The sequence below is a fragment of the Homalodisca vitripennis genome, chromosome 8 (assembly GCF_021130785.1).
Source record: "Homalodisca vitripennis isolate AUS2020 chromosome 8, UT_GWSS_2.1, whole genome shotgun sequence".
NCBI lineage: Eukaryota > Metazoa > Arthropoda > Insecta > Hemiptera > Cicadellidae > Homalodisca > Homalodisca vitripennis.
In genome coordinates, this window is record NC_060214.1 from 24518220 (window position 1) to 24532326 (window position 14107).

The 14107-nt window shown below is 33.7% G+C and overlaps 1 protein-coding gene across 1 annotated transcript in view; it reads left to right on the forward strand.

The window, feature by feature from the left end:
- Positions 1–1120: 1120 nt before the first annotated feature.
- Positions 1121–14107, forward strand: part of LOC124368067 (DNA-dependent metalloprotease SPRTN) — a 34655-nt gene continuing 21668 nt past the window's right edge. The window contains 2 exon segments of the mRNA XM_046825341.1: positions 1121–1241; positions 6607–6710. Coding sequence (XP_046681297.1) covers positions 6675–6710 — 36 coding nt within the window. The 5' untranslated portion in view covers positions 1121–1241; positions 6607–6674.

Sequence of the window (14107 nt, forward strand, 5' to 3'; positions counted from 1 at the left end):
CCTAATAAGAAATATAAATATGCAAAATTAAATGCCGCAACTTAAAACAGTTTCCTAGTTATGATTCTTTTAATTAAAACACAGACTCTAAATAAAGTGAAATAGACCATAGTGTTAGAGGAATCGTTTTCTTTATTTTTACTTATTGAATTATATCGTAAAATATTTCCCCGCCTTTTGAACACTTCCTTTATAAAAGTGCTGAAAACTACTATGTACAAAAGTTGTAATGAGTTACTGCTTATATTTTTAACATTTAAACACACAATTCTCAAACGTAATAAGAGGTATGTTCCTTTCTACGTCTGTAAATTACAATATTCCTACGATTTTAGTCCAAAGTGGGTTCAAAAAAGTTTGAGGGTAAACTAACCTGAGCGAGGACTGTATATTCAAAATAACATGTCATTTTTCGTAGTTAAGATTTGTGCTTGGTTTATTATTGGTCCTTCATCAAGTTATGCATTATTTATTATTATTATATTATTTATTTATTATAATCAGGTATAAATGTGGACAATTATAAAAAAGTAGGACCACAGGTCACTAAAAAGAAGGTGAATTATAATTTGGAGCTGAAAAACGACATCTTATATCAGTTCAGTTTCTAGAATCTAGAGAGGAGTCACATTTTTTGGAATTGTAACAAATCTGTAAGTCAACAATATATCAAAGTAAGGTGAAAAATATCCAAATTAATTGTAATCTAATGTTGTGACTGGAAATAAGCGCGCATTTAAATTTAACTAATACAATTTTATTTATAGTCATAGAACATTTTCATCAATACAATAACAGTGTAAAAACAAACATATAAAACACCTGGAATAAGTTCAATGGTCCATATATGGGAGATATAAACTCTCTAAACAACTTATTTTAGACATATTCTTGTAACTAACAAGTCATTGTGACCGTATGAGTTTGTCATATTGTTTGATTTTTTGAGTACAGAATATACATTTCGGCAATAAAAATATTCTAATATTTCGGTCAGTGGGTATTTTTAAGAACAATATGGAAACCTGCAAAACATGGAACTCCATCAGCTGTTTAAAAATTTTAAACATTTGACTAGCGATGGTTTCAAATATTTATTCTACACAGTAAAGTAATGTTATATTGTCCATAGTAGGTAGTGTATTAGCAGTATGTATAAGATTCTTTTTTTTCATTAGAAGAATGTCAGTTTAGTTTTTTAATCCTCATAGGCCTAATCTTAGTTCATCCTTGTTTTGTCTGTAAGTAACTTACAGAGAACATTTCTGTTTTATAACTTTACTGTAAGGTGTATTATGGAAGAAAGTTGAAGCAATTCACAACAGTTATTTCACTTAGGTTATATTCAAACAATATGTTGAGCAGTATATATTATCTTTATAGAAGGCAAAGGCTTAATACTAGATTTTTTATGGTGAAGTATAACTTTTCCATTAAACTGCTTATTAAGTTGGAGGGGGAGAATGTAGTAAGGGGCATACACTCATTATTTGATTGGTTATCTATAAGTTAAAGGTCTACCCTGCTAATCACAAATTTGACATTATCAACGTATTCTGCTCATCCTACTGAAGAAAAACTATATTTGGTTTTAGGGGGTGTAAATGACAACAGGGTTTTAGGAGGTATATATTCATAAATAGTTTTTAAGCTTCTAATAGCCTTTTTTAATGTTCTGTTTGTGTGCTGGATATCTGTTTACTTCAATGTTATCTACAGCCAGGACTAATGGGACTAATAGCGTATCTGTTATCTAAGCGCTCTAGGGCTGTAGTCAGTGCTTCATAAGATATCATGTACTGTAATTTGGATTTAGTGAGTGCATGTTAGTCAAGGATCAACCACCCTACTAGTTCGACGAATCGTAGTGAATCGTATGTATCGATTGTGTTGTGAATTGTTGTGAGTGTCAGCAACTGTGTGTTGGGGAGTGTTTAGTCGGGCATGTTAGGAGTTTATGTTTTGACCGAAACGAGATTATTTCCTTTTTAATAGAACATGGAATTTTTAATAATTAGTGTATTTATTCGTCGTGCTGTCGTGTATTTCTTATAAACTCTTGACTTTGATGTTTCGTTATAACAGAAAATCAAAGACACAGCACACAAACAGAACACTAAAAATATTAAAAACTTAACTATTTATGAATATCAATTCGTAAAAGTAGTAAAAAATTTTTGGTACTTTGGGGATTATACCGACCACACCCAGACATGAATCGTTATTTGACATTTTGCTTCTACTGATTACTAGATTAGCGTAGAACAATATTTCGTCAATATAAAATAGGAATTGTCTAATCGCAAACCCCTCCCCATCCTCAAACAGAGGTCGAAGTCGAGCGGTTCTAGTAGATAACGTGATTGCAGAGTCTCGCCGCCCGTTCAGCTGGTGCGTCGCTTTGTTGTACTTCCCGTGTTTTACCCATACATTTCTCCAAACACTAAAATTTCAACAGACAAACATTACCAAACAAAAACTAAACTCTTTATTGAAAAAAACACTTGTTTTTATTCTTGATCACACTCTGCCACCCAAAATGCGAGTGCCTCTGGCCATCAGATTGGGCTTCGGCAGCATCTTCAGTGCTGCCGAAGCACCGCGCTGATGTCAACGAAAGAAAAACATCCCTCGAGATAGTGTACGTATCAGTAAAAATATCAAATTCTAGAGGGGCTGATCAGAAATATAAATTGAAATTGTAATGGAAAGGCAATTATGTACCGTGCAAAAAACTTAAATAATCATGTGATGCCGCGCGGCCTGCCGTAATCGGGATTCTCGAGAAAGATAAGATAATAGCGACAACAATACCGATCACAATACCTGGAAATGCTTGTTGATTGATTGAATGTTAGTTCTGTTACTCAACTACATCGTTTTATAACGTTCTAAAGTTCATTGGAAAAAAGTTTAAGCGTTGGGGGCAAATAACAGAATCTGACCCATTAACAATTGATAATCGTTGTAAGTTTGTAATTTTGTAATTAAAGAGTTGTTTTTTCGTTCTATCATTTTTTTTCTATAAATTTCTATTTTTGTGTTCTTCATACTGGTGTGGTCGGTATAATCCCAAAGTACCCAAATTTTTAATGCTGTAATTTAAAAACATTGGTCCGGGCAGGTTTCTTTTTTGAAAAATAACGCGATTAGACATAGAGGCATATTTTGGTTTGGTGACCACGTTATTGAATTTAAAGCCACCAAGACAACGCTGTATTTCGTTTGGAGTTTTGCGGTTTCTGCACATTCGGTGGTGGACTGGTATTCTTTCTGCCGTGAAGTGTATTTCCATCACATTTCAATGACGTAGAAGAAAATTGACAGTCCTCTGTAACAGTCGTTGAAATTGATAAAGCCAAATTTGGAAGGATAAAATACAATCGCAGCTGAAGAATTCAGGGGCAGTGGGTTTTTGGGGCAATCAAAAAGCATGTTGAACAGCGTGACTGGGACACCCTGCTTTACATTATTAAAGAATGGGTTCTTACAGGTACGACAATTGTTAGCGATTGTTGGAAGGCCTACAACTGTCTCAGTGGCGAGGGATTCAGGCATTTTTTCCGTCAATCATTCTATTAATTTTGTTGACCCTGGTACAGGTGTCCGGGGTGCCTGGCATTTTTTGTCGTGTACCTGGCAGAATTCCTTTTCAAGGCCAAATACCCTACCCACATACCAGGCTCCACCAATTTTTTGTTGCTGTCACTTAGCTCTATCCGCCAACACACTAATGGTAAGTGTTCTATATTAATGTCCACTTATGTGTTAGTATTAGGGTTTTTCATGATTTATTAAGTTTTTTACACTTTATATAAATTTCTTTGCATTGAATTTCAATTTATATTTCTGTCAGAATTTGATATTTTACTGACAGGTACTATCTTGAGGGATGTTTTTCTTTTCGTTGACATCAGCGTGGGGCAGCACCGACTACAGCCCGCGCTGATGGCTGGAGGCATTCATCTCAACCCAATAACAACTAATTAATTTGTAGCTCAAAATTAAGGAAAACATAATTCATTTGGGTCAAAATTCTGTTCATTTCAGTAATATTTTTCATTTACGTTTTCCAAAGATGGTGCCGCATCTCATGATGTCATCATGAGGTTGAATCACGGTCATAAAAGGTCACGTGACACCCGACGTGGATGTGCAACACGGAAATATTGTTCCACATGTGAACAGTTGTTCAATTTTTTTTATGTCCTGCAACTTCGTTATTTCTCATTTCCACCCCTTCAAACCTTATATTGTTTTGTTCAGTAGGACGATTCCTAACGCGAAACTCGTATTTCGTCACTCCAGCCGTAACTTTCACAATTACTTTTGATTGTTATTACCAAATGGTTCAATACATTATCTGACTACGATTATAATATAATAATCTTACGCAACATGGAGTAATGAGTAACAAGAATTATACACCCAGCAGGGATCACTTCTGGATGGTTTATACCTACCAGTTGAACTCCCACTGAGCACAGCAAAAACCGATGTGCCACTTCAATCTGGGCAACCTTATGGATGTCCAGTAGCGGCACATCACTAACCGCAAATGTTGAGATACTGGGGTTCATGGGCAATTCGATAGGTCTAGTCTACTGTGGGAGATGACTGTTGGAGTTGGTGGGGTTTGTTCCCTAACCTCAGAGGTTCCTGTTAACCTCAACTAGGGTGTGCCACCATCTGCCTACTTTGACTGGAGAGGCTGGTTCAGAGCTGGCTTCCCCTTCTTCCGGGGAGACATGACTTTGAGATGTAGTGCCCTAATTCTTCCTCATGGATCTCAACAGGAGGCGGCCCCTACTCCTTAACCTTGCCTATCCTGAATATCCTGTCACTCCGGAAGCAGCGCAAAGGTTCTTACAGGACTAAGTGCAATTTATAAACTTCTTGTCCTAAGAGAACAAAAAAAAAAAAAAAAAACAAGAATTATACATTACAAATTTAAATAACATAAATCTAACAATAACATTACAAAATAACAAAACCAACTATGGGCTAGACCTGCATATCAGATAAACGTTAGGCTGCAGTATAATAAGCGGCCACCACCAAAATCGATTCATGATTATCAAATCATCTATATTTATTAGTATTAAATCATCAGTATTCATTACTCCAAAAATACTGATGTTAACCTAACATGTAATAGGTATTTCAAATAATATAGCTTACTGGTTTAAAACCTTCAAAATTAATATATTAATTATAAAAAAAAAAACTATCTGTGCTGTCTTTATTTGTACAGCTACAATGTAATAAGTGGCCACCAACACAATTGAACATGATAATTGAATGATATTGAATCATTGATACTCATACTGGTGTGAAACTGCCAATGGATTCCACTAAGGAGCTTGGATTTCCTAAGGAGCTTAATGGATTTCCCCTCATTAAGCCCACCATACTTCATAGACAGTTCCCACTACTTACTGAAGTGAGAGAAGACAATGGAGGACAACATAAAACATTGAAACATAACCTATAAACTTATAAATGAAAATCAGTTCACTAAATAAAAACAATTTATGGGATGGAACATTACATAACTAAATATAAATGTATCATTTATAATTACACTGTTACCAGCTACAACAAAAATAAACCATAAAAGTCACAACATCATAGCTTACCTATTTACGGATAGCTATTTTCAGAAGTAGTCTGATGTGTGGGTTTTTTTGTATAAAATTCAGTAAAATAAAAACTAGTATGTTAATGAATTAAGCAAAGCACCAGGCAATATTATTGTTTTTATTGCCAAATCATTTATTTGTTATGTATACTGTAACCTACAACTCAAACTTGTTGGTTAAAGTAGCCCTAATTATTAGGTCAATCATGTCCAATTTTCAATCGCAATTACTCCTCTAAAAATAATCACAAAAGACATGGTCCTGCGAAGAGCCCAACTCTTTCTAGTTCAAATTGTCAGAAATAAACGGGAAGTTAGTAAAAATGTTTACAGCTGCTTAGTGGCGCTGTCTTGCCATAATGGTCCATGACGAATTACATCGTAACAAATGTGCGAGTGTCATTTGACCTGATGCAGCAGCTAAAATGTTAATTAGTTTTTGCACTATAGTTTGTGATGCTAATTAAAGTTTACATTATTAACAATATTGTAAAGGCAGTTTTCTGTCGTTATCAATTCCCCCTCTGGATTTATTAATTTTTGGTATTTTACAATGCAAAAAGGAACGACTTATTTTATTTATACAAAAATTAATTTTCTTAAATAATATTTTATTAAAAAGTATATAATTCTCTCCAATCATATGATACAAAATTAAATTTTAATAATTAATGTATTGTAGGTTTCAAAACTCTACAATAAAACTCTCGGAATGAGTAGAATGCATTTGGAATTAAATATAGCGGCTATGGTGTCAAAATGAAGATTTCTTGAACGAGTTAACTTAAAAAATATAACTTATCTTAGATTACAGTATACAAGTATGGTGTGTTTTCTCACATGTTATATATTGTGACTATTTTAGGAATAAAACATAATAGTTTATTCTATTTCTTAAAACATAATGTACAATCTTACCAATTTAAAAATACACTGACTTGAACTTAACCTTTTGTTTTTTGCAGATAAATGTGGACAATGAATTCATTCGACCCAGATCATGCTATGGCTATACTCCTACAGGCAAAGTTCAATGAAGAAGCAAAAAAGCAACGGAAAAAATGATAAGGTAAATAGCGAAAAATTTTGTGAGATTCTTCTGAAAGATGAATAAATAATCACTTAAATGATTTAGCGTAAAAGTAAAAAAAATGTTCAAAGTTTTTTTTACTCTTTTATTCTTTAAGCTAAGGAATTCTTTATTGCTTTAAGCCCTTAAAAGACCTTTTCACTGCTTCCGGAGTGACAGGATTTTCAGGATGGGTACACTGGGGGTACGGTCGCTTCCTGTTGAGATCCATGGAGGAAGAATTTGAGCATTAACCCTTTAAGGACCAACCGTCTGGTTTATCGCCGGCAGTGAACTATGCGAAAAGGACCAACCGTCTGGTTTATTGCCGGTGGACTTTTCATATTTTTTAAGAGATATTTTAATATTCTATATATAATAAATATACTGTTTTTCTATTCCCTGTATGTTTCTTACTATGATATCAAATTTTAAACGTCTTTGGAATCATCAGCTTGGAGAAAAAAAAATATTTATGGACATGTTGCATCGTAATGTTGTCAGCTGTGTTTGTTTACGGCAGCCGGCAGAGAATGTTGAGTTCGCATGTGGTTTGTTGTTTTTCTATTGAGTTTAGCGTATTCAGTTAAGTTATTTTTTATAAGTGCCTATTTATTTTGAATAACCAATTGTCTGAAATATGTCAGAACAATTACTGAGGTCCAGTGAAGTTGATCGTGAGTTAGATAAAGAATTGGAATCGGATATATCTTTTGAAGAGTTATTCGATGACGATAGTGATTTAGATCCAACTTACAATCCTTCACCCCCTCTACATCCAGAAAAGATTTATTTGTTGGTAGGCCTAGCATTAGAACCAATCATTTGCATTCTGATTCATCTGAAGATAGTGATTTAGGTGAGGATAGTTGTAAGAGACGTAAGCTAGTTGAAAATCAACCTAGGCCTAGCCTTGCTGCCAGACAGACAAGGCAAGTTCTGAGTGAGAGCTCAGATACTGACGATGAGAATATCAATGTAAATAATTAGTCTAGTTATGAAAATGAGTCTAACTCTTGGCAAAAAATTGATGATAAAGAAACTCATAATTTCATACACAGTTTTGCATTTCATGAAACCCCGGTCCCAAAACACTGTAAATTGGACCCTCAGACATCACAACCTATTGATTACTTTCATTTGTTTTTTACTGCAACCTTGTTAAGATTATTTACCAATGAAACTAATAGGTATGCAGCACAAACCTTGTCTAGAAGATGTGACTCTATATCGCCTACAAGTAAGTTAAGAAAATGGGTTCCAGTGACTGTGCCAGAAATAAAAGGATTCATTGCAGTTATTTTGAACATGGGGTTGATACTGAAACCTACAATAAAAGCATACTGGTCACAGAGTAGTTCTCAGGCAACTCCTTGGTTCAATAAAATGTTTAGTCGCTCAAGATTTGAATCCCTACTTTCATTTTTCCACTTAGTGGATAATTCTAAACTTCCAAAATATAACGAAGAAGGATATGACCCATGTCAGAAGTTTCAACCACTTGAAGACCATTGCAACAACTTATTCAAACATTACTATACACCCCATCAACAAGTATCAGTAGATGAAACATTAATTGGCACAAAAAATCAATCTCAACTTCAGCAATACCTACCAAACAAGCACCACCACCGTTGGGGTATCAAGGTGTGGGTATTGTGCGACTCTGTTAGCAAGTATTGCATGAGCATTTTTTGTTACAAAGGTGCAAAATCTCAACAAGATAGAACTGAAATAAAAGAAAAGGGTCTGGCCTACACTGTTGTTTCAAAGTTACTATCTGCCTGTAACATGTTTGGTAAAGGTTACCATGTGTTTACAGATAACTTTTTTAGTAGCATACCATTAGTTCAAATGTTGTATGAAAAGCTCACATTCCTAACAGGCATGTTAAGGCGGAACAGAAAGGGTTTGCCAGCTGAAGTACTAGGGAAATTAGAGCCTGGACAAAAAGTTTATTGCAAAAAATGGCAATACAGTCATCATGGCGTACCGGCACAAAAAGAGCCAAAAAAAAACCCAGTTTTGATCATTTCTTCTGGACCTGAAGTAAAAAATGTTGAAATTACCAAAACAAGGCAAGGAAGACAAACAACTGAAAAAAAACCTGCTATTGTTCACAATTATAACTGCTATATGGGCAGCATTGATCATTTTGACATGATGTTGTACGGTTATATTGATGAACGCAGAACCGTAAAATATTAGAAAAAGGTAACATTTAATCTTTTTGGTAGAATGGTCCTAAATGCTTACATCCTATATAAAGATACCACTACTAAGAATGGCATGAAACCCATATCCAGATATCAATTCATTGTTAAAATTATAGAAGGTTTGGAAAAAGAGTGGATGGATTACCGTGAACTTGACTTGCCTGAAGATGGTGAAGGAGGTAACCGAGCATCAAGGGGCTTAGAAAAATTGCCTGACAAAAAGGAAAAAAACTTGCTGGGTTTGTACAAAAAAAGGCAAGGACTACAACAAAAGTAGAAAGAAGACCAGAACTGTATATTCTAATTGCAAGGAGGGCTGCCACCCTCTTTGTCTTGTGAAACATAAGTGTAAATAGGACTAGGCTAAGGAATTCTAGTCGTTTTGTAAATTTTGTAAATAGTGTGAAGTGTATAAAAACAGTGTTTTTAATCTGAAGAACAGCCTCATTTTCATATGGGTAAGTTGACTGATATGAATAATATCCTTAGTAGCCTATAAGGTTTTGTATGTTGGGCTAATGCTGAAAAGTGTGTTTTAACCAGTGTTGCAGAAAAATTTAATTCATTCACAAACTTTTTATTTTTTATTCCAGGGCTTTCAAATTTTGTACACTTATAGAAAATTATATGTAGAACGAATAAATACCATTTCACACAGATAATTTATTCTTATTTTTGGTAGTTATTGAAGATCAAACTCAATTTTTTAAATTTTTTTTCTTTTTTTTTTTAAACAGATAAATTAAATTGTTTTTTGCTATATAATGACTTAAATTTATTTTTTTCACAATGAACAGTTTAATTATAAACATTTTAAGCCTAAAACCAAATCTGTACAGTAATTAGTTATGAAGATATGATTTTTCTCTCAAACGCTTGAAAAATCGCACATTTTTAATATGCGCAGTTGTTGGAGCATGGCCAGAAAAACGAAAAATTTTTCTTTGCACATGTCAAATTTTGGTGTGTGGTCCTAAAAGGGTTAAATCTCGAACATGTCCTCTTGGAAGAAGGGGAGGTCGGCTCTATTTCAGCCTTCTGTAGTCAAAGCGGTAGGCAAAGGTACTCCCTCGTACTTGGACTAGTAATAGCCATTAACACTTAAGGAAGCTCCACCCACTCCAACTCCCTTAGCAGTGTACTAGACCCTTTTACCCAGTGTATTTACCCTTTTACCCCAATATCTTGACATTTGCGGTTAGTGATGTGCCGCTCCTGGACATCCATGGGGTTGCCCAAATTAAAGTGACACATTGGTTTTTGCTGTAGGTTCAACTGGGGGAGGTTTAAGCCAGCCAGAAGTCAATCGTCCTGGGAGTATCTTTTTCAAGTTATAAATACTCATGTAAATATCACTTTAGGTTCTATAAAGCAATGACATAATTTCGTTCCGTGAACAACACATACATTTGGAAATACCACATGTGCTACTTCTCTAAAATAAAGCTCTGAAAATAATGTTTTTTTTTCATCAGTATTTGTTTACGTTATGGCAGCAAAAGATATTACAGTTTCAAGTGTCATAAATTAGGATACAATTAGTTTATTCAGAACGATAAGGTTAGAGGATTTTTTCGGGTACAGTAATGCAGGAGCAGGACATTTGGACTAGTATGTACGGTATGTTAATTGCACTCTCTCTTTGGTGTTCAATATGTAAATAAAAATGTCTTCATTTCTTAAAGTGGTTCTAGTAATAGAAATGTTTTACAGCCTTGTGTCATATTCAAAGCGATATGTTACTAATGAATAATTACATCCAAACTAAGTAACATATCACAGTAGACCCAAGGCTTTGTAACCAATCACGAAAGTAACTTTGTCGGATAAGCAGAAGTCAATTATAAACAAAACTCACCAATATACATCTTTGTGCTATAAACTATCATAAGACTAATGATGATTTGAGCCATTCATTTTTGTTTCATAACCACTGCAAATAGTTTAATATGTTTCGTTCTACTCATTCTGTAATTAATTGTATTTGAATTTTACAAAGTTATGTACTTTTTTAAAGTAAATATAAAAAAATCTAATGACACTATGTACTTTACAGTCGGTGGGAGAGTAGATTGTAGTTGCCACTTAGAGCACTAGTTTAGAAAGTTTCAACTGATATGGTAACCTTCACTATGACACTGCCAAGATTGTGCCGCTATCCCTACCCATTCGGAGATGTTACTTTCTGAACGATTGCCCATATTTTTTTCTTGATGTGATAAAATGGTCACCAGTTTTATGGAGATTGTGCCCACAGATCAGATGGGATGTGCACTCCTATATCCTTCGTTTGGGAGTCTGATAGTCCGGTTATTATAAGTACCAGCAATGGCGTAACCAGAAAGAATTTTTGAAGGAATAAAATATTTGGGAGGCTTAAAAAGAGCCCTACTCAGAAAATGTAGATTTTTTTCGAAAGTGTACTTTTAGGCTAATTTACTTTATTAAAAACTAACTTCTTAATTAAATTGTGCAGGCAAACATTAAAGGGGAAAAATGGCAAAATTGTCAAGGTATTTAAGGTTTATGTTGTTAGCATACTAGTTTGAAAACGTTTTTTAGGAACCCTAAAACACAAGACACAACCCTTACATGAAATTTTGAAAGTAAATCTATTGTATTTTTAATGTGAGGCGAGAAAATTGGTCTCTAAGTTATGTGCATTTTATTGCCTTTCCTAATAATCTTGAACAAATAAATTAACTTGTAGGTTATAACTATATTTTTGTACAGAATTAAACGTTTATGCAAAATTTAAAGTCTGTAGGTCGAATCTTAATAAGTTATTAAGTTTTCCTGTAAAACAGACAGACTAAACTAACAGTCAGTGAAATACAATGAAGGGACAGGCACTACCATCAAACTGTATGTTGCCTATATAGATATGAAGCCTTATTAAAAATTAGCACATATTATTTTCAAGATATTTTGCAAAAAACCGGCAGTTTAACAGAATACTTTTGCTAGCCAACTGGTGGTAACATAATATGCAACATTCCAAGTAGAAAATCTCAATCCATTCTAGAGATATCCCAGTGAAAGTTAGATTGATTATCATCATTGTGTTGCCTATATGAAGCTTCATGCAAAGTGTCAAATTCATACCTCAATTTGGTTTTTAGATACTGTGCAGAGAGAACAGAAATGACATTATTCTAGTCTCCTGAGTAATAAACTTCTCTAAAGCTCAGCCAATATATAAAAATCACTAATTGGAAACTATAGATTTCTAATCGAATAACTGATTTAAACCTATTTAACATTTTGTTGAACATTCTTAAAAATAAAAACTTACAACACATGTTAGTTCTCAATTACAAAAATGCATATTACACAACAGGTGAATGCATTGTAGTTCTAAATACTATAAACATAACTTTTCGTACTATTTAAAACATTAATTTATGCTATTAACATATGGACCAAAATACAAGTTACAATATTTTTAAAGCGTTGTCACCAAATTGATACGGGAATTGAAAATTGAAAGCATTGAACAAAATTTAATCATTGCTTAAACTTTGCTTAATTTCTTTAAGTAAAACAACTATGTTTTTAATTTAAGAAGGAATGTTAGAAGCTGAGCCGGCCCCGTATCTAGGTTTTTTCTTTTAACACGGGGCAAAAAGCAAAAGTTTGAAACTGAGTTATAAATAGGAATTCGTCTCAAGTTCACAAATCTCTCTTTATAGAAACTTAATTTTAGTGTCTCAATAGGAATCAAATAAAAAAAAAATACTATTGACTGCTAATAATTATTCCCCCCTAACGTTAATCTATCCCTCTAAAGTTATGTAGGGGGAATATAAATATTCCCTAAGTTTCTGTAATTATTTGAGATGAATTGCTATATAAATCACAGATGTACACTTTAGCTCAATGTTAAAAGTGGCCTGTAGTTAACTGGCGTGCCATCTTAAGGAGGTGTACGATTGTACATAAAACAACTGAAATTGTGGTGTTCTCTAGGGCAGGTTATTAGTGTTATTTGTAGAGATTATTACCTGGAACATTGTAAACTATAATATTGTGTATATATATAGTAGTTGTGTGGTCTTACGGTGTTGGCTGCAAGACCACGCATACTACACGCTCGATGAGTTCTTCTCATGGAATGATGAATTTTAAAAAGACCTCTCATTTAATAATACAATTCACTTTTAAAAACTGTTTGACTCTGTAACATATGCGTTTTGATGATATTGTTTATAAAGCATATTGTCTATTGTCTATATATATATATATATATATATATATATATACATATATACGTTAAATTGTATAAATGGCAATAGCCTTATTTAATTTCAATAAACATTGAATCACAAAAAGTACTTGCTCCGCCGGGAGCAATATATGAATATATATATATATATATATAATATTCATCATTGTTATATATTTGTAAAAAAATATAGATTAAGAAACCAGATTCAAAAATACCAGTGAAAAACAGTCAATTTCCTGGATGCCCCTTTTGCTAGGTAGAGAATACCAAATCAAGTCATCTAATCAAGCCCATCAAACTTTATAATAAGCTGAAAAGCACTAACTTTTTTGCAATTTTAAGAAAAGACTGCCTGAGAATATATGTTACAGCTTGGAAGAATACTTTGACTTATCAGTTATTGTTAAGTATTATTGCATTAAATAACTTGTTTTTTATTGCCTAATATGAAAAGGCTACTTTTATTGAACAATAATTATGTATATATTTTTTGGACAATTTATACTCTATATTTACCTTTATTTTACTAAACTGTATATACTACATTAATTCTATATCTCTTTCTGCGGCCTAGTGCCTACAATACCATTCCTTACTGGATTAAAATATTCACGTACAGTGACAGACCAATGAACCATTGTTTCCCGAATCAGCTGTTTACTGTAAACTCTCCAACCAATCACAACGGTTGACTTATCAATTGCCTACCTTGCAAGCGACGGCACGCTTGCTCATTATACTCTCGGTCCCGCCTGGGGCACTTATGTACTCTCTAGCCACTGCTTACCATACTTACTCTCTCCCCCATGTGTTACTCTCTCATTTAAATATTAGTTTATCTCTATTTGTTGTACATTTACATTAACATTAAAGTCAGTGCTCTGGATTGGCAATCTCTACCAGAACGTCTCTGCTCCCGGACACCCGCGTCTACCGTGCTCTACAGGACTGGC